This window comes from Notolepis coatsorum (assembly GCF_963971535.1).
Source record: "Notolepis coatsorum genome assembly, chromosome: 7".
Classification (NCBI taxonomy): Eukaryota; Metazoa; Chordata; class Actinopteri; order Aulopiformes; family Paralepididae; genus Notolepis; species Notolepis coatsorum.
In genome coordinates, this window is record NC_140171.1 from 89,154,683 (window position 1) to 89,177,540 (window position 22,858).

Below are 22,858 nucleotides of genomic sequence, written 5' to 3' on the forward strand. Positions count from 1 at the left end.
TACCATAATGTATATCTTGTTGCGCGCTCCTGGCCACCGCAGCGCGCACGCACGCACACACAACACACACACACTGCTGAATAATTCTGTTTTGCATCAATATATATATATATATACTGTATATTGAGGCAAAACAGAATTATATATACAGTATATATTGAGGCAAAACAGACTGATTGATTGAATTGATTGAATTGATTGATTGATTGATTGATTGATTGACAACTTTATTAACAGATTGCAGAATGGGTACAATACAGTACAGCTCAATACACACAATTGGTTTTTTTTTATCCACTTTTTCTCCCATTTTCTATATTTTCTCCCATCCCAATTTCGTATCATCCAATTCAACCCCCCCCCCCCTGTCACGAACGCTGTTTCTTGCCTCCCACAAGCCGGCTGCAATGTGGACTAAGTCATACATAGCACAAGTCCCCTCCGGTACTTGAGGTAACAGCAGTCGCATCTTTTCACCTGCGCAGCTCGATCTCTCAGTGGCGAGGAGTAACGCGTGGGAGGCTCACGCTGCCCCCGACACTTCCTGATTCTACTGCGCAGGCGCACCAACCGACCAGTAGGAGTCGCAGTCCACAACGCCCGATCCCCACCCATCAGTTTCCCACCCCCTAATACGGCCAATGTGTATTAGTATGAACGACCAGCTAAACTGAAAGCAATGTGGAGCGCTGGGCTCGAACAGGCAAGCCCAGCGTCTCCGCATTCGTGGCGAGCGCCTTGCCCACTACGCCACGTAGCCGCCCCAATACACACAATTGTTAAGGGGATGCATGTGTGTGTGTGTGCGGGATACAGTATCAGCTCAGCTGCTGCATCGTTAATGAACTATAGATTTATACTACAGATTGCTTAGAGGAGTACTGTACATAGAGCGGTAATGCTCAGATTGCTCATTGAGTCATGACTATAAATGCAAAACATAATTGTTGTATTTATTATCATTATAATTATTTAATTCCGATGATAGAAACAGTCCGTCTGTAGAATCGACTTGAAGAAGCAATCACCATTTGTTCAGGGGGGTTGATATATTGTTATTTTGATATAAACTCCGACAGCATTCATTACTCTGATACAAATAATTTGGTGTCTGACAGCTTGAAGTTTATCATGATGATATGATGATAACTTTATTTGAGGAAGCTCTTGGTATCCAATAATAATAATAATAATAATAATAATAATAATAATAAATATATCTGATAGACGGGATAGACGGGTAGACGGGACCCGTACTGTATTTTACCCATTCTGCAATCGGTTAATAAAGTTTTCAATCAATCAAACGTCTCATAACTTCCCTTTTGTGGGCGTGGCTGGTGGTCACAACCAGGTAACAACTTTTCTGAGCCAATAGGCGCTTTGCGCAACAATAGCAAGTTGTTTTCCATCATGGATTTGTGTGGAGCAGTCGGGTGAGAGGTACTGTGGCGCCTCGCTCTGAAGGCTGTGCGTGGCTCGCTCCCGTGAGAGTTCTGCGGCTCGCCTCGTCAGATTTCCAGAGCAAGTCGGACAACATTCTAACCGTCATGCAACGCGCTTGGCAAGGCCGTAGTAAAACCTGCGCAGATCTGCGTCCGCCTCGCCAATCTCGAACACGCCTAGTGTTATACTGAGTTTGTGAGGTGAGAGGTAGTTGGAAGGAGAGGTGAAAGCGAGAAGGTGGTCGTGGTACTGGACCCTGGACTGGCTGAGATACCCCCTTGTGAAACTGACCCTGGACCGGACGTCAAACCCTGAGTGTTGAACATTCTCTTTTTGTACGAGAGCCTGAATCGTGTTTTGACCCTGGACTGTTATTCGACTACTTTATTGCCCATCGGATTTGTTCTATTAATCAATAAATATAATTTATTTATTGAAATTGTGCTTGTGTGGAAATTGGATTTGTTTGTTTTGGTCCGTGTCGAGCCTGAACACCACCAGGCTCGTCACAATATGTAGAATGTGTACGTTTACTTTAGATACTTAAGTACATTCAATAGAAAATACTTCTCTACTTTTACTTAAAGTAGAATTTGAATGGAGGACTTTTACTTTTACCAGAGTACTCATTTATCTGAGTATTTCTACGTTTACTTAAGTAAATGAACGGTCTACTTTCTGCAGCGTGTCCAAGCAGCAGGCTGTATTTCTACTTTTACTTAAGTAAAGGAACTGTGTACTTCCTGCAGCGTCTCCAAGCAGCAGGCAGTATTTCTACTTTTACTTAAACTAAAGGAACATGCCAACATTTTGGGACATTAGTTTACAGTCTTCTCCAGAGAGAGACAAGAAGATAGATACCAGTGTCCTCTGAGCGGCACGGTGGTGTAGTGGTTAACACTGTCGCCTCACAGCAAGAAGGTCCAGGGTTCGATTCCCGCTTGGGGACCAGGTTTCCATGATGCCAGGTACCCAGGTGGGGTATCTCCCAGGCCTTTCTGTGTGGAGTTTGCATGTTCTCCCCGTGCTCGCAAGGGTTTTCCCCCCGATAAGATAAACCCAATGGAAAAACATGCACAACAACAGATCGCTAACGCTGTGGCGTCGTTGACGAAGACGGACAGGAGCACTTGGATTGGTCCCTGGGGCGCGGCTCACGTTGACGCCCTGTCTGCTCCCGGCTGCCCATGGGGGGAAGGACGACGGGATGGGTTAGGCGCAGAGACTCTATCGCATCGGCGACTGAGAAAAAGACAATGCATGTGTGTGTGTGTGTGTATCCCGTGTGTGTGTGCCGCTCCAATTGCATGTCCAGTTCGTTGCATGCCGATTAAAGACCCTGAAGTTCTGATATTCGTCTAACAAAAAGTTCTTAAGCAGGCCTCAGCAGCAGTAGAGCAGGAATCTTCATCTCGATTGGGAGGTCACGCTGTTGAATCTTCTTCATCCTCTCTCTTTCGACTGTTCTTCTGTCTCCTCATCCTCCTGCATCGCTCGTTTAAACCCAACTCAGCCCGCCTCTTGCCCACGTCATTTTGCATGACGCTTGCAAGTAGCTCAGCCAATCACAGTTTTGTGGCCAGTTTGGTGACTGGGGGAGTCCTTCTAGACACTCCCCTTCCCCGTATTTAGAAGAGATTCGTTTTATCCTGATTAAAACAGTACACTTATCAATTTCAAATAGACACATATATATTGTTTGGTAGCTTTCATAAACAAACACATTGCTTCTTTTGTTATCATTTGTACCTTCTGTATAGCTGAAAATACTTTATCAGAGTAGTTCCAATCACGTGGTTATTGCCATTTCTAATTCAAAACATAATCTACCTAGGCTAAACAATTCTTTTATCATTTGATCATCATCTTTACCAGGGGGAAAAGTTATGTCTTTTATATGTATTTTGCATCCTAGATTATAAATATTTAGTATCTTTTTAATCTTCTAAATTAATGACAAATCATGCCGTAGACATTGACTCGTTTGCTGATATGCACAGATCATTTAAGACACTTTTCAGTGTTTCTTAACCCAGCTTTAACACTTTGAGTGCCAGCAGGGGGCGCACGATTTAGCGCTTGAGTGCCAACGCTCTATTCAATGAGAGGACGAGCACATTTGCGAACGCATAAACTACATCTTAAATTATGGCTATGTGTCTAATACGCCCGTCGCTTATCAATGACTTGCTTGCAGTCAACATTGTCGAAACGGATTGTTTTTTCATCGGTACATTTCCATTTGATACCATTTTGAATAACGCTCGTTTTTGGAAATTTACAGAAAAAAAAGTGATTCTGCAGGAATCACCTTTTACTGGAATACACAAAAAACGTTGTCATTTTTCGGCCTATTTATGAATCGTTTTCAAATAAACGCTAGATTATCGATAGTATATGTGTACTTATGCATGCTAGAGAAGCGGGCTGAAACATCGATTATCTTATTTCCTGATCAACACACACACACACACACACACACACACACACACACACACACACACACACACACACACACACACATACACACATAGGGGACACGTTGATATATCTGTGAAAAAAGCTCTGATTACCCCAAGACTGGTAAAATAGATTCCTTACCTCAGATCAGATGTTCTCCAAAAAGATTATTCCAATTCCTGATCGCCATTCCAAATATCTATTGCGTTTATTGATCCAACGCTGGGTGCTCAAACACATATTCCACGCTGTTCTGAGGGACCACAAAGACTGCAATCGGCTCGGATTACATGCCTGACAAGTAAAATGTGGATTCCGGATTTTCTTTTCCCCATGCGTTTTCATTCAGTCCAATCCAAAGGGTGCATTACCATCCGGGAGACGATAGGGGGCGGTATTTTCCCTGTTCGAGCTCAGAGAGAGTCCCAGTGGTAACGTGAGGCTAGATTGATGAAAAATGAATGGAAATCGCTAATAAAAAAAATAACGATTAATAACGAGATTTCTCGTTGTTGGCACTGAACGGTTGGCATGAAATAATGAGAATTCTCGTTGTTGGCACTCAAAGTGTTAAAAGGAGTGGTTTCTGTAGTACAGCTGCTTGAAAAGGGTTAAATCGCGCTCCTTTGAACTGTGGTCCTGTACAAACACATTTCGCTATTTGGGGGCTGTTGTGCTGACCCATCGTCTGTTGCAACGTGGTCATTCTTAGGACAGCTGCTGATCTCATCTGATAAGGTTCTGTTCTGAACCGTTTTGGTGGAATGTGCCATGGAGTCATATAACCGCTTTTACAGTCTGATCACACATCTCAGCTGCTCGTTGACCAGAGTTTCCTCTTAAAGTCAGTTGTTTACGGTCCCTTATCTGCCAACAACCATCTGTTGTGTCCTGTCTGAACAACAACTTCTAACTGACTCATACCACCTTGGTGAACATTCTGTTGGAACATAACTGCCATTCTTACACTTTGACAGTAGAAAACTTTTTACGATTACGACACCAGCTAAACGTGCATAGATTAATTAACGTGCATAACATAACTGTTATGTTAAGTAACTTAAGTAACTTGTGTTCCGCTGGAAAAGTTCACTGCATACACTTGGTTCAATCCAGACGTCCATTCTGTTGGATTCTTCGGTAATCAGCCAATCTCATCTCATCCTCTCCTTCGTGACTCTTCCTGTTCTGCGTTGTGTTTGTCTCAATACTTCACATTGGCTGTCACCCACTGTATCAACCCCTGTTAGTACATCCGTTAGTCATAAGAAACGACACTGCAACGTGATCTCTTTCCTTAGATCCTCATGTTTATTTTCATAAACATAGCCTCTGTACCAGATGGAAACACTGTTCTGTAATGTCCTTGACCAGTCTTTGAAGGAAAACTAAATTCATTATTCTCCACCGTCTCTTCTCTCATGAGTCCACTGGTTCTGGGCCTCGTTGTAGCCATTCATGATGTGATGATGTGGCATATTTCCCCTCCCCCACCCGGCGGGGTGAGGAGGGATGAAAGTCTCTGATCAACACGTCTGCTCGTCTGTGCTTCGTATCTCAGTCTAACTTACCCCGGAAGGAACTCACCCCTCATAACATTCTCCCCAGCAACAGGCCCCCACCCCCTCTTCTCATTACTGCGTGACACGCAGTCTTTGACAACGGCTCTTTGACCCAAATCACTATAGCAACCGCGATGTTGATATTATCCCCCTAGTTCTCTATGACCAAACCTGCCTGCTCTCAGTGCAATGTTTTGGTTATAAACCTGCTGACGACCTTGGCATTCACACACCCTGCTTGCTACCGTGGAGACACACACTGACTGCTGGCTACTTTTAAAATCTATAGATCCGTCTGAGTAGATGCTGTCACCCACCGATATATATACATTATATACACATTGAAAAACATAGATTCCTTCAATTCGGAAATGTTGTATTATGAAATAAGACGGGTGAGTGTGAGTCACTCAACTCTTTTTTGCATAATTGATTAATTTCTTGATAATGTATGATGGTGACCCTTCCTCATCCCGACTAGACTGTGTTGTTGTGTCTTGTGTTCGCGTGTGACTTTCAAATTATTGTAAACACAACATAGTGCTGTCCGGTGCTGTCCTTGTGATTGGCGACTCCATCACCCGGCATATTAAGCTAGACAAGCCAGCCGAGATTAAATGTTTTGGGGGAGCCAGAGCTACCGACATTGAAGCCAACCTGAGATTTCTGGCGAATAGCATAGAAAAGGGAAAAGATAACACACATCTCGCACCCACTGAAGATAAATTTTAGCATATTGTTATACACGTCAGAAATATTGACTGTAGGATGAAAGTATCTGAGGTCACAAAGATTAACATAGTTAGGCTTTCTGACCTCGCCAGAAAGATGAGTCTGCATTGAGTAATCTTCTCTGATGATGACTTCATGAGTAGGACAGCTTCTCTACACCGATGGCTGAAAAAAGAACAGGGCTTAGGGTTCATGGATAACTGGTCCTCTTTCTGGGGGCACCCTGGCTTGCTGAAAAAGGACGGCGTGCATCCTAACATGCAAGGCGCCTCTCTTATCTAGAAATATAGACAAGATTATAGCTTTGGGCTGACAGCCACCCCACAAGCATGCCAGGGTACAGGCTCGTAGCGAGCCTGCTAGTCATGCTGAACAGATGGAGCCTGCCAATCCCTATACCTTTCCTAACCATGCTGGGTCCCTCCCCCACCAGGCTCCCCACTCCTCTCTTTCTATCTCTATCCCTAACCCAGTATATCCAATCAAAACTAGAATATCTCTCCACTTTACCCAGCTCGTCCTTGTGCGATAAACCATGCCAACTTAATTGCGATTAAACCTACCCGCATGGCTGAAAATCGCTCTGTTAAATATACAGAGTGCGGGAAGGTTGGCCTTATCAACATTCGCTCTCTGACAACCAAAGCTCTTTTGGTAAATTAACTGATAACAGACCATAGTCTCGACTTATTGGGCCTCACTGAGACATGGCTTAAACCTAATGATTTTCTGCCCTTAAACGAGGCTTCACCCCCTAATTTGAGCAGCTCCCATATCGCACGCACCTCCAAGAAAGGAGGCGGAGTTGCTCTAATTTACGACTCTAAGCACAACTTTACATCCTACGCAAACTGTAAGTTTTCCTCGTTTGAGGTGCTCCCTCTCCCCCCAACAGAAAGTGTGACTGTTGGAAGTCTGATTCCTACCTCCACTGCATCCTTTGTAATGGCTGTCCTTTACCGCCCCCCAGCCCTTACACCTTCTTCCTAGATGAGTTTTCCACTTTCATCTCTGAGCTTGTTACGAGCTCAGATAACATTAATTGTTGGTGATTTCAACATTCATTCCAACAAAACTCTAGATCCCCTAAATAAGGCTTTTACCGACATCATTGACTCTGTCGGTCTCATTCAAATCGTTGACCAACCCTTGACTTAGTCCTAGCCCGCGGTCTCACTGTGTCAGATTTGACCATTTCTCCCTATGTTCCTGCTCTCTCAGACCACTACCTCATCAAATTTCAAATTGATTTTACGGTTTCTCGCCCACACAGTGTAGAATCCTACATGAGCTGTCGTATTAACGCCTCAACTGTCCCAATTCTAGTTAACTGTCTACCAGACACCCTCTCTCCCTTCCTCTCTTACTCTGGCCCCCTTGATCTCTTTACAGATAAACTTAACGCCGCCCTTCGTAGCACGCTCGACATTGTCGCTCCCCTTAAGCCTAAAATTAAACATGCTCCGCAAAAACAAACTCCCTGGTTTACGGAGGAAACTCGCTCCTTTAAAAAGGCATGTGAAGTCACCAACTGGGCTATTCTTTGTTCTGATATAATCAGAACCTAATAAACTGCTCTGCGTTGTGTGAAACCCTTTAAAGCCCTGTGGTACTTTCAATAAAGACCAAATGGTCTTGTTCGACGACCAGCTGAGCAGCAGGAGAAATGGAGAGGAGAAGGTGTATAACAGCATCTGTTTTAATTCAAAGTTAAGTTAGTGTAATTACAATGAAAAATGGATTCTGCAATGATATAAGGGTACTCAAGTACTATGCCACCGATCCCTTATATCAGACTAATGTTAAAGTAGATAGTTGATAAGTTGTTGATGGTCTTTGTTCTCTGGCTGATGAACAAAGAAAAGTCTGTTCTCCCTCCAAATGTGCTTTGTCTGTTGATCTCCTCTGCCCGCGTCGTCCGCTGTGTGAAAAGGTAGGTGTGTTGTCTTGGTGGTTCCGTTTCAGAGTGTCCTCCCACCGTCACAACACCCACCTTATATCAAAAGCCTGGAGTCTCTGCGTGATGTCACCAGAGTGACATCAGCAGATGTGTTCCTCCAATCCCAGGCCTGCACCGAGTATTTGAAAACGGAGGAGGGCCCACCATCTTATTTCCTTTGTTTTTTCAATCAAAGAACAAACACTGTCTAACTAACATAATACTTTGGTTGTTGAACTTAAGATATATATATTCGAATTGAGCTTGATTACATAAACACAGAGATATCATATTTGACCAGTTTCTTGTGAAGCTAACTGATAATCACAATAAGTTTCCAATTAAGCCCACTTCTTCTAGTTTTCTAATCCTTCTTTTACCTTACATCAATATCTCTTTTATACAGTTAGTATTCAACACATTTAAGTATTTTCCAATGTAGATTCAGACATGGCCTAATTTCAAACTCTGTGATTCCCAGCCATAAACCTGGCATATTTTATATCATTAGATTCAAGATTATGTCCACAATATAACAGGATTTTCTGTAGTTCATATTAAATTAATCCAAGTATACCAATAGTCATTTGAAAATGTACTTAGTGTTACAGAGAATGGAGACGCTTGCTCCTCCCCTGGCAGCTGCAGCATGTTGTAATCCGACCAGATGACCTGGCCTGCCTGTTTAGACCTGGGGCATGAGATACCGGCTTCCTGTGCTATAATCAGCCACAGGACCAGTTTAACAGACCCTTGATCTATTGTCTGCAGCTGCCAGCAGTTGTATGCAAATGACCTCCTGGTGTGAGCCCACGTCTCTGCAAGCACACACACTCTAAGCTTGTCACTCTGGGCATATCAGGTTTAACACAGGATTTTAATTTGACCTCCAGTTTCAGGCAACATATGTCTATCTATGGTTACCAAATACTACCACACATGTCGCAAACTTGAACATAAATGCCGTTCGACCAAACTCGAAGTGTTCCGCCTTGCCTGGAATGATAGTTTACGTAACTACAAAAAGGCACTCTCATTTGCCAAAACATCATATTTTTCCAGGCTCATTAACGAAAACAAAAACAACTCAACGTTTCTGTTTGACACAGTTGCAAAACTTACTCAGAAACAACCAACTGCCCTAAACCATGCGTTCTCGGCTAACAAATTCATAAAATTCTTTACCAAGAAAATGTATCTCATAAGAGATGAAATTGTTGGCTTACTCAACAATCAGTCCCTCCCAACCTCTGATGGGCTTTCCCCCTGACTTTGAATCCAGCCATACGCTATGCTGCCTTGAAAACGTCTCACTTAGTACCCTCTCTAAATTGGTTGGCGTGGCTAAACCCTCAACCTGTTTGTTTGACCCTCTTCCAGCAACTCTCATCAAAAACCTCTTCCCAACTCTAGGCCCTGCCCTACTCAATATCTTCAACACCTCCTTGTCTACTGGCGTGGTGCCCCTGGCCTTTAAATCAGCCGTCATTAAACCACTACTTAAAAAACCGAACTTCGACCCTCTAATCTTGAAAAATTACAGACCCATCTCCAATCATCCATTCCTCTCCAAAATATTAGAACGGATTGTCGCAACGCAACTTACTGACCATCTATCAAACAATAATCTTAATGAATCTTTTCAATCTGGCTTTAGAGCCTTAGGGCGTTTTCACACCTAGCTCGTTTGGAGCTGTTATTCCGGAACCTGGAGCGTGTACCCCTTATTTCGGTTCAGTTGGGCATATGTGAACACAGCAATTACATTCTGTTGCGGAACAAAACAAGCGGACCGAGACCACCTGGAGAGGGTGGTCTCGGCGCAGTTCCAACCCAACCGGACTCGTACGCTGTGAGAATGCAATCGATTTAACAAACCGATACAATTAATAATAATAATACGTTGTGGGTCAACGTGGAGCAGCGATGAGGTACACTGCGTCGTTGATATTTGGGCAGACGATCACATTCGTCAGATGCTTGCCGGGTGTCAGTCAGTCAGTCAGCCGCGCGCAGGAGAGAGGAGCCAGGGTCTCTGTAGTGACAGCAGCAGCACCGTGCGGGACAACCTCTCTCTCTCTCTCTCTCTCTCTCTCTCTCTCTCTCTCTCTCTCTCGGCTCGATTCAGGGTTGGGGGGCACCCCCCAAAATCTGACCAATGAGTGACAGTTTGCTCGCGCGTGCGTTTGTTTTGGTGCGCTGTTAACACAGCCGTGTGAACACAAACGAACTAAAGGACAAGTGCAACAATTGTATCATTATAGTCCCTGTGTCTCCCTGAATCGGAACAAAGCAAACGAACTACAGGTGTGAAAACGCCCTTACACTCCACCGAAACGGCGGTTACCAAAGTCACAAATGACTTACTGCTCTCTCTTGACTCAAACCTAACTTCTGTGCTCTTATTGCTTGATCTCAGTGCAGCCTTTGACACTATCGATCATTCGATTCTTCTAGGTCGGCTCGAGAATCATGTTGGCATTCGGGGTCACGCACTTGCTTGGTTTAAATCTTATTTAACTGATAGAACACACTGCGTGGTCTATAATGATTTAACATCTGAGACCCTCCCAGTGCAATGCGGTTTCCCACAAGGCTCTGTTCTGGGCCCTTTGCAATTTTCGATTTACATGCTACCCCTCGGCAATATCATACGCAAATTTGGCATAAACTTTCATTTTTACGCTGATGACACCCAATTATATGTATTAAGCCAAATGATTTCTCCCAATTACAAAATCTTGAGGCTTGCCTGCTTGCCGTTAAAAAGTGGATGTCGCAAAACGTTCTACTCCTCAATGCAGATAAAACTGAGATGTTAATTGTTGGCCCCCCAAACCACAGAGGCCTGTTTGAGGACATCTCCCTCAACTTTGATACTTGTCATGTATCCCAGAGCTCCACCATAAAAAACCTCTGAGTAATTTTTGATTCCTCCCTCTCATTTAATGCACATATAAAAATTTCACAAATTGCCTTCTTCCATCTTCGTAATATCGCAATTTTTTTAATTTTTTTTAACTCTGGCTGATGCTGAAACCCTAATTCATGCTTTTGTCTCATCACGTGGAGACTACTGTAATGCACTTTTTTCAGGCCTACCTAATTCAAGCATCAAAAATCTTCATCTCGTGCAAAATGCGGCTGCACGGATACTAACTAAAACTAGAAAATGTTATCACATCACACCAGTTTTGTCCGCCTTACACTGGCTTCCTATTCAAGCCCGATCTGACTTTAAAGTGCTACTCCTCACCTACAAAATTTTAAATGGGCTCGCATCGCTCTATCTATCCGATCTCATCTCTCGATACTCGCCCGCTCGTGCTCTGCGCTCACAAAATGCGGGGCTTCTATCGATTCCTAGGGTTAAAAAGAAATTCGCCGGCCACAGAGCCTTTGTCTACCGTGCTCCCTACCTGTGGAACAAATTACCTGCCGTCGTCAGGGGCGCCTGCTCTGTCGAAGCTTTTAAATCCCAGCTTAAGACCCATCTTTTCTCTCTCTCCTTCAACCTACCCTGATCTCACCTGGTCGGGGACTGACCCTTAGATTAATCTGTCTAGTTTAGTCAGGATGTCTATTTGCTGCCATGTCTGCTTTTCTGCAGACATGGGAGAACCTTTTTAACCTCTGTCTCTGTCTCAACCGGTCCCATGGAACAGCTTCATATCGCCTTCTGTCTGGCCTGCAGTACTGAACCTTCTGAGTGGCTTCTCCTGCCCCCCAGGGCATACGGCCCTGAGCTATTGTCTTGTATCTCATCCTGTATCCATACGCCTGCAATAGTTCTATCTATTACTCAATAAAAAAAAAATCTTATATACTATGATTCTACTGTCACCATGCATGCATATGCTCACTACATGTATGTATTGCTCCATCTCCGCCCACTACGAACATGGGAACTCTCTAACCCCAGTCCCCAAACCCCCCCATCTCTCTGAGTGGTTGTCTCGTAGTGCTGACCACGGTGGTGGATGTCTCGGGGTCTTGGCCAAGATTGCAGTGACTGTACTACGTGCACCACCAAGGCCATGGATCAGCTTCTCACCGTCTTCTGTCCGTGGTCTGTCAACGTGGTTTAGACGTGGAGTTCATTGCTGGGTTAAGTACATCTATTATATTCACATATATGCCTACCACTTGTATCTATTGCTATGTCCGCCCATCACAATCACGCAAACTGTCTAACACCTGTCCCATCTCCCTGTCTCCCTGTGAGTGGCTGTCTCGGAGTGATGATCGGAGTGTTGGACTTCCCGTGATGGTGACCGGGAGGATGCGACCCTCTCTGCGCCACCCCTTTGCCTCAAATCTTTCAAAATGTTCAGTTGCTATCGCATGCACTTATCTGTGTTTCACCACACATATGAGTGAATGCTTACCAACTGTTCGCCTGTTTTACTGCAACACTACTATCACCGACATCTAAGAAGGGAGATCCCCCCTTGAATGACCCTTCTAAGGTTTCTCTCCTCCACATTGCCTGTGGTGCATTTTTTCCTATTGCTAGGTTTTAGTGAGTTTTTCCTTACCTTTGCGTGGGGTATGTCTGGGAGTGTTGCATTTATTTAAAAAAAAATTGACTTTATGGTGTTTTTGTTCTGTTCTTGACTTATTGTGATGTTTCTTCTTGACTTGTTTAACTCATTGAATGCCAACCACGAGTATAGTCGGGTTAACTCGCCATCGCTTGAACGCCAATCACGAGTATAGTCGGCTTTTAATCGTTATTTCTTTTATTAGCGATATCCATTCATTTTCATCCATCCAACCTGATGTTATCGTTGGGAATGGGTCTGAGCTCGCAAAATGGCAAATACCGCCGCCTATCGTCTCCCGGATGGTATTGCACATCATTGGATTGGATTGGCTGGGGATGTGCATCAAGAAAGAAAGTCCGGTCTGGGTTTTGCTTCTCGGGCATGCAGTATCGTTGTACCACGTTGACTGGGGGGACTGGGAGCAGCATGGATTATGTGTTTTGGACTATAACATTGGATCATTGGACGCAATCGATATTTGGAATGGCGATCAGGAATTGGATTAATCTTTTTGCAGAACATCTGACTTTATGTTACGAATCTTGGGTTAATCAGATGTTCCTTTCACCGCCATCGGAGCGCGTGTGTGTGTGTGCGTGCCGTTGGCGCTGAGCAAGGCATGGATAAGCAATTTTTCAGCCCGCTTTTGTATCGTGCATAAGGACACATATACTATCGATAATCTAGAGTTTATTTGAAAACAATTCATAAATCAGCCGAAAAATTACGTGTTTTGTGTATTCCACTAAAGGGCTATTATCGCGTCTTTCTCTGGAATTACTAGAAATCTCCAAAACTATACTCGTATTCAAAACGGTATCGAACGGAAATGTACCGATGAAAAAACAATCCGTTTCGTACATGTTGACTGCAAGCAAGTCATTGATAAGCGACAGGTGTATTAGACCCATAGCCATAATTTAAGATATATTTTAAGCACTCGCAAATTTCCCCGTCCTCCCATTGATTAAAGCGCTAGCCCTAATTTGGTCATATCCGGCCAGCGCTGAATGAGTTAAAGAAGACGTGTCCGGCCCATGGGGACATTAACGTGTGTTGTCGGGCCTTACAAATACATTTGATTTGATTTGATTTGATATTCTGATATATATCACATTCTGATATATATTTTTTATGTAAAATAAATTGAAAAAATTTATTTATTTAAAAAAAAATAAAAGCTACCCATCACTTTCCGCTTCCATTCATTCATTCATTCATTTCCCAAAATGTTGGCGTGTTCTTTTAAGTAAGGAGCTGTGTACTTCCTCCACCACTGGCTCCTTGCAGCGTGTCCAAGCAGCAGGCCGTCATCCCCAGCCAGGTCTTCGAGCTGGAGGACGGCAGCAGCAGCTACAAGGACTTCGCCATGACGCGCAACAACCGCTTCAGCAGGGGCCAGGCGTCCAAGAACATCATCCAGCCGCCGGCCGCCGTGCTGCACTTCTACAACGTCCCGCCCTGCGTCGCCCAAGAGCAGCTGCAGAGGGTAAAGGTCACACACACACATTAAAGGAACACGCCAACATTTTGGGAATCTAACTTACCGTCTTCTCCAGAGAGAGACAAGAAGATAGATACCAGTTTCCTCTTTGTGCTTTCAGTCGAAAGCTATCTGGCTGCACGTTAGCCTAGCTTAGCACAATGAGTTGGAAGCGGACAGTGCCGGTTAGCCTAGGCATTGTCCAACTAACGCCTGTCCCGAAGGCTAACCGTCACTGTCCGTTCCATTCATTGTGCTAAGCTAACGTGCAGCCAGATAGCTTTCTACTGAACGCACAGAGAGGAAACTGGTATCTATCTTCTTGTCTCTCTCTGGAGAAGACGGTAAGCTTCCCCAAATGTTGGCGTGTTCCTTTAATAATAATAATAATAATAAATAATACATAATAACAACTCTTTGTATATCTCTTACAATATTGTCAAAAAAGAGGTTTCAGAACTAAAATTGAACAGTAGAGAATCCAGGCTATTCATTGGACTTTTCCTTTCGGGGTTAAATAAAAATGGCAGATGTTCTTTCACAGTCCTAGCATGAGTCCTTTTACTTGAGTGAGAGATTGATTCATTCAAAGACGTCTTGACAGGTTGCAATACAGTAGTAGTAGTAGTAGTAGTAGTAGTAGTAGTAGTAGTAGTAGTAGTAGTTTATTGTCACAAATAAAGTACAGGAACATTACAGTGAGATGCTTGGTTCATACACATACAGCTCATTATAGTAATATTCCACAATTATTACAGTTGATATAATTGTGAATAATGGCACACATAAATTTCACACCGACATGCGCATTTGATGATACATGCAGGACTAAGTCTTGAGACAACGTATGTGTATCACCGCTGCCATTTCTACGGTGCAGTAGATTAAATTCAAACCTTTATTTATTCTCGAAAAGGACAATTGAGGTCACCCTCATTTTCAATGTCATCGAGACTTACAGACATTTCAATACATACATATTTTTAAATAATATAATAATAATAAATAATAATAATAACTATCTATATAGCACCTTTCATACATGGATTGCAGCTCAAATTGCTTCACAGCAAATAGCATAAAATGAACATAGGCATATAATTTGCATACAGTTGACAGAATAAAAGCAATGCATAAAGTGCAGACATAAGAATAGGTATAAAAAACAATACAAGTAGTGCAATGCATAAAGTGCAGACATAAGAATAGGTATAAAATACAATACAAGTAGTGCAATGTAGAAAGTGCAGACATAAGAATAGGCATAAAATAAGTACAAGTAAGTACAGTGTTGCTCGAAAGCATGTGAACCCCCTGGAACAGCCAGTCCCCCAAACACCCTACACATCAATCCCCACCACATCCCCATCCAAGACACCATGCTTGTGTCATCCCCGGAATCCCAACTACAGCCATATATTTTGTATATACAGTATTATATTCAAACCTTTATTTATTCTCGCAAAAGGACAATTGAGGTCACCCTCATTGCCAATGTCGTCGAGACTTACATTTCAATGCATACATTTGTTATAATATAATAATAATGAATATTAATAACTATCTACTGTATATATATAGCACCCTTCACACATGGACCGCAGCCCAAATTGCCCCACAGCATAAAATGAGCATAGGCATAAAATCAGCATACAAGTTTCAAGTTTCTTTATTAGTTGTCATACAGAAGTACAGAATACTTGTATACAAAATGCTTCTTTCTGTTACGCTCCAGAGACTGTGCTAGACAAAAAAGATAAGTATAAAATAAAATAAGTATAGCAAGTTAAAAAAAGAAAGCACGTACGTAGACACAAGTGTTCAGTATGTACATATGTACAATGTTCAATGCAGAGTAGAAGTAACTGAGTTACCATACAATATACTATACAATCTACTATATAGTGCAAAGCAGAAATGGGATGAGGTACAATTTAGGTACAATTTACAGTAAGGTGTACTGAGGTATGGGTTGTAGTGCAAATTCTTTGCCAATAAATATAAAGTGTGTTTAGGTGTTCTAAAGTGTGTAGAGTGGGTGCTGCAGTGAGTTGTTTGTTTAAAGTGAGTGTGTGCGTGTGGATGTGTGTGCTGTGAGTGCATTTGGTGGTTGTTGCATAGTGTGTTATTGTTCGTTGAGCAACCTGATGGCCTGGGGATAGAAGCTTCTTCTGAGTCTTTCTGTGCTTGCCATGAGACTCCGGTATCGCTTGCCTGACCGCAGCAGTTCAAAGAGGCAGTTGTTTGGGTGGCTGGAGTCTTTGATAATTCTCTTAGCCTTACCATGCACCGCTTGTTGTAAATGTTCTGGAGAGTCGACAGAATAAAAACAATGTATAAAATGCAGACATAATAGGTATAAAAGACAATAAAAGTAGTGCAACGTAGAACGTGCAGACATAATAATTATATACTGTACTGCATTATATTTTCAATGCTACTTTAACATAATGTTTATGCTACTAATTTATGCTACCTCTATTGCCTATTTTATATTAAGTTACTATTTCACTATATGCCTTATTTTATTCCATTTTATTCTAAAGAAATGCCATTGCTGCTGTAAGGTCAAATAATCTAAATCCAAGAACGTCACTCTCCTGTACTCTGATCTTATAATAAGCGATTGTCAAACTCAACATGAGAAGGTAGAGAAGCAGCAGAATTGCTCGTATTCGATTCCAGAACCTTGCAGGATTGGAATAAGAGCTGGAGACCAAGTTCAAATAATAATCAGATTTAGGACGTACGTTAATTCCTAAGCTTTCTAGATGAAACCCAGTGGGACGTCTCTTTAGTGCATTTAGCGAGGGTTAGCGAAGGTTAACCTTTCACTACCACACTACGGGTTAACCTTCTGTAGGGTGGCAGTGAAAGGGTTAACCTTCTGTAGTGTGGCAGTGAAGGGGTTAACCTTCGGTAGTGTGGTAGTGAAATGGTTAACCACCTGTAGTGTGATAGTGAAAGGGTTAACCTTCGGTAGTGTGGTAGTGAAAGGGTTAACCGTATGTAGTGTGGTAGTGCAGGGGTTCCCAAACTTTTCAGGCCGTGACCCAAAAATAACGGTGTCAGAGAGCCGCGACCCCCACTATTATAGGAGATAAAAAAAATTAAAATTATATATATATATATATATTTTTTTTTTAATAAATGGAAATGTATGGTTGAAACATGCACACGTTCAAGCGCACACACACTAATAAGCATTGGAGGCTTTTAACCAGGGCCGGACTGGGGAAATCATTCAGGCCAGGAAATATAGTGCAAAATATAGCCCCAGTCAGGCCACTTTTTAAGCAGGGGGTCTGGGGGCATTTTTCAACTTCAGCCCTGATCATAACACCACATATTAATTTTATAATTCTAACCCTTTAAATGCCAGTGTGTGATGGCATATATTTGCAATATATCAAATGCAAAGTAGATTTTTCTGGGGGGATTATTACAGGCTAGCATGTGTCAATGATTAGCAACAATAGTTTTTTGTAAGGGTCCCACCTCCACCAATCACATGTGGCTCCTTTTGTGTGTGTGTGTGAGAGCAAGATAGAGAGAGAGATAGTTCTCCAACTTGTGTGAGTTGCAGTGATCTCCTGGTTGTTCCCCACCTAGGTTATCTAACTATTGCGCTGCAGTAACTAGAAACACTGTACTGGCCTGTTTCTAAGTTCAGTGGCCTCACTGCAATTTATTTTTTTATTTATTTTTTGGATAAAAAAAAAATTGGAGATCAACTGGTACCGCAGTACAAGTGTTTCAGTTTTCAAAAAGGGGTTATCCCAGGCCTACGGGTCGACGAAAACAACTTCGGACCGGGCCCGGCGGACCGGGATGCACACAGGGATGCCAGAGGAGTCCTATAAAGACCACCTCAACAGCCCCCTCTCAGCTCTGCGTAAGCGGGAGAAGAGAGGGGCGAAAAGAATGGAGAAACCCAGGCCTCTTCATGACAGCACAAGGTACAACATGGACCAAACAACAGTGAGGGGTAAACGTAGCACAACCACGAACATCTCCATAACGCCCAACCCTGTGACACCCGGGCCGACCCAGCATTTTTCCCCCTGAAAAAAGCACAAGTCCCTCAGGGTACCAGAACAGAAGATCTGCGTCCCCGGCGGACAACGGGTTAACTGACCTGGACCAGCGTGACCAGAACCAGTCCCGTGCCCTAATCACGCCGACATCCCCAACTCCAGGAGGGGGGGTAGGTACGCGTGTCGATCTAAAACATTACAGAGGGCGCCACCCAGACGGTCCCATTCGTAACGCGCTCAGTGGCCTACCCCAAAGGCGTGAGACCCCTCCACCTATGCTTTGATCTATTCCATTAACATCCCCCAGATATGAACGAGAATTCGTCGAGACAAACCTAGTAAACTGGCGCTCGGAAGAGACCAACTCCATCCCAGTTGCCCTATAAAAACGCAGTTTTAATAACGAGCAACCAAGGCGCACAAGCCTCATGCGTGATTCCTATCAGAAACACCCAGAGCCAGCACTATGTACGCGTCGAGACCCAAACACATCAATGGATAGTCTAACAAGACACCAGACATTGTTCCTCCAAGTCGCCTGGGAGAACGACAAGAAGCCGTCGTGCTTAATTTCCTCTCCTCTTTTTATTAAAAAAGAAAGAAAAACACAGACCGACATGGATCCCATGTGACGCGGCTGAGGGAAAAAATCTTTTCATTTTACACCCCGCCAACCTCACCACAGGGAGGAGACGGGAATCCTCGGAGAGACTTCCCACGTGAGCCATAAATTGAAAAGTCACGGTAACATTGAGCCATGTGACCAACAGACTCAAGTTACACATACATCGAGCGTAGCAGAACACCAAGTTCCTACGCTCTGCCCCGACAACTTGACAATAACAGAGAACCACACATGGGTCTGTAAAAAACTCACGGAAGCCGTCGTCCAATAGAAACGTGCCCAGTGACTTATTCTATGACGGGGGGAATCCCATGACTCAACTGCCCGTGATAGGTGCGGAGTCAGGGAAACCCCCCCCCCCGTGCAGCTTGGCCGGACCGAATGAAAAGAGGATAAAAAATAAAAAACGACCAATCAGAAGAGGGAAGGAGGGGTTTATTCGGTACTCGCAAGCCCAACCCTCGAATACGACAATAACAATAGCCATATGATACCTTAAGTAGCCAGTATGCTAATTGTTCTGAAGGTCCAGATTAACACTGAAAGTCTGCGTTTATTATTTTGTATAACTTATATATTGTTTATATATATAAGATATATATCGTTACGTCATCTGTTTGCCTAACAGTATTCTCCATTCGCTTATGGTAGATCCCATTCTTAACGACTAGGCGCCAGAGACGCGCCCCCTAGACATGTTTCTAGACATGTTCAGACATGCCCGGACAAGCCCAGAGCGAGCGCATTGATTCTGTACAGGTGAACAGGCTGAGCCCAACAGGGACCAGATAGAGTATATTGTGTAGACGGTGCAAGCAGCAGCGGCAGTAGCATAACAGGAAAACTAGCAGAGCGAGAGTGAAAGACGTCTGGTGCAGTTGTACACAGACCGACAGCGGTGTATCGTTATAGAGAGCTAATGGCTATTTAGATACGACTATAATATTGTCGAGCCTTTATTGGCACAGTATAGTGACTTGTGTAAGCGAAGTAACGTGGAGAGACTTATAGTTAAACCCAGCGCCGTTTGGATATAACTACTCATTGGAGACCGTCTGCGGGTTAGCTTCACGTACAAACGAAGCTAGCTAGCTACCATCTATGCCAACGGGCTTTTGGATTAATAGCTATTAACCCTGCCATCGGGCGCTAGGATTACAAGGACCGGTTCCGTACGAGACCCCTTCTTCCAGCGGCGACAGGATTATCCGACCAGTCTACAGTCTCTCTGGGGCAGGAGCTCTAGAGAGAAACCATCGTCTCCAGCCACCATCTTGCTTTCCCTGTATCGCCTCGCTTCGTCTCACTCCCTTCAGAGCTCCACCGGTCGAGTATCCGTAGTCTAGGAACTATTCGTTACCGCTGACTTTGTTGCACTGACATTCTATTATTAAAGGAGAACCGTGATAACTAATATGTATGTTGCTATGACTATTAAAATGCTTATTAACTTGGTATCCCTGTCCCCGCGCAGTCAATTGAGTGTCCGCCATTTTGTCTAATTGTACTGTCTGGCTATTAATATTCTTTAGTAGTGGTTTAATCTAAAACAATCTTTAATACAGTCAGGGTCGTGTAGCCCCTTAGCTACACTAATGAACAGCGAATATCCAAGGATAAGCCAACTCAATGCACGCTAGCCACAGACAAGTCTGTGAACAGGGTTTATAACAAGGCCAAAGTTTATATGTGTGAACACGACACCTGTGTTTATGTTGCAAGAACACAGAAGATTTGATAGAGAGAGAGAGAGAGAGAGAGAGAGAGAGCGGCCTAAAAGACTGCGGTACCCTTACACACACGAGCATTACTGCAGACCAACACAACAGTGTTGTGGCTCAATATCACCGTTTAAGCAACAGAACACACAACTAACCTCTACCTTTATATGAAGAACCTAAGTCTTCAGGTCGAGGAAGAAAAAACCCTTTCGACCGAGTGTAAGCCGCAGGCCTTGCTTAAACACACATGTAATTGTGCGTCTCCCTCACAGGACGACGTTGCCATAAATTACCTATGAGATCATCATGGACAGGAACAGGCAGTGGCTGCGGCAGCGGCACGCCATTTGCGACTGCCGCCGCCGCCGCCATGAGCTCGGGGAACAAAGCACGTAGTTCCCCCTGCATACTTTCCCCCACCGAGTCCGCGTCCCTCACATGCGGCAGACTACTGGTCATAGCAGAGCCACATTCCGATGTGGCTGATAACAGGGTATCCCGTCGCTGAGTCGGAGGTTCTAACCCAACATCAGCATACGAGGGACCCCAAGGAGACATATCACCCCCTGCCAGTTTATCCTGAACGGGAGGCGGACATGTCTCCACCGGGGCATCGAACAAGAACCCATCTGCCTCTACCATGTAATCCTCAGTTTCCATCGGCCACGGAGAAGCAGACGCATCCTCATCCGGCTCCAGCAACTCCCCGAAACCAGGCCGTTCGCGTCTGCAAGCCACCATCTTACGACAAATTTTAATGATTTGAATACGCAAATGAAGCTTTTAGGAGTATTTCGAAACTAGAATTACAGAGTGGGAGTAGATACACTACTCTTGATAGCACATATTATTGGGGGGGACTATTCATATTTTTCTGATGATTAGCTGACACAAATGCTAGCCTGGTTAAAGACATCCAAGTCCTATTTAGTAGTATTTTATTTGGTGCCACTAGAAAGTCCTCCTTGCTCTCTGTGTTGCTGTGTTTTGATTTTGTGAAATAAATACTATTATTTTGCAAATTGTTTCTGTGGTTTTGTGTCACTGCACCCTCACCTACCCTGTCTGTGGCCTTGTGTTGCGTCCACTAACTGGGGTGCGTACAGTGGCGTCATTTCAGTAAAAGCCAAGGTATGGCGAGGAGGGAGGGGGAAGGGGGGGTTTCCCCCCCTCTGTGGATTTTTTTTGTCAAATCAGTTGTACAATAGTCACTTTTGGTGAGTTGTTTCTATACAATTCACTTATGACATTTAGGTATGACACAAGCATTTTTAGTATACAAATGTGTCAACAGACTAAAGCAGGGAACCACAATATTTTGCATACAAATTATGCAGAATGTAATATCATAACTGTCTATTATTTTTCTTGCAATTGAGCCAATTTTCAGTAGGTACGGTTCTGAGGTGTGTTCAACAGAATGCAGTAACAAAAACACGTTCACAAAATGTATGGGTTACTGAATGCTGAACTGCACTGTTATAATCACTAAGCCATTGTAAGACCTTACCTGTGTCCTTGTATCACTTGTCTCTGCTGCCCAAACGTCTTGTCCATTTTCCTTTTTTTTTGGCATATTTCAGTTAGTCACAGTAAAAGTCACCTAGTAAAAGTGAGATAATTGACAATATCAAAACATGCTAGGGCTGTACCGAATAGTTAGAAGCTTCGTTCATAATGTTGACATTCGAATTCTAAATCAACATAAAAAATTGTAATAAAAAAAAAATAATAATATATATATATTTTTTTACAATTTTTATTTGCCAAGGTATGGTGAGTTATACCTTGCCATACCAAAACGACGCCCCTGGGTGCGTAACTACTGTACTTAAATACAATTTCAAGCTACTTGTACTTTATGTGAGTATTTTCATTTTAGGGAAGTTTATACTTTTACTCCACTACATTTCAATGGAGATATTGTAGTTTTTACTGCACTAATCTTTGTTTCCCTCTCTATTTTTAGTTATGTACAGAACACGACATACCCGGATTCATCAAGTTCAAAGTCTTCGACGCCAAGCGTAAGTTGTGCTCATTTCACACTCTTGAACCAAGCTGTTGAAGTAATTAAGCAGAGGTTATATATTCATACTGGCCAATCGCGTCTCGCTCTACCATTATGAGATGTCATCTCCTGCACCTACTGTGCGCGTGAAAAAATTGCACATGCACGTCACTTGCACGTGACCACGCCTACTCCCATGCGTGCCTACAAGACACAGGAAGTGGTCATGTCCACGCCCTTCCTTGTTTTTTTCCATCGGTGGATTTGTTCATATGCACTTCAACCAGGTGGAACG

At 43.4% G+C, this 22,858-nt stretch overlaps 1 protein-coding gene across 1 annotated transcript in view; it reads left to right on the forward strand.

Annotated features, from left to right (window-relative positions):
- Nucleotides 1-22,858, forward strand: part of hnrnpll (heterogeneous nuclear ribonucleoprotein L like) — a 325,690-nt gene that overhangs the window by 261,420 nt on the left and 41,412 nt on the right. The window contains exons 10-11 of the mRNA XM_084317964.1: nt 13,977-14,175; nt 22,522-22,579. Coding sequence (XP_084174090.1) covers nt 13,977-14,175; nt 22,522-22,579 — 257 coding nt within the window. The remainder of the gene's footprint in view (nt 1-13,976; nt 14,176-22,521; nt 22,580-22,858) is intronic.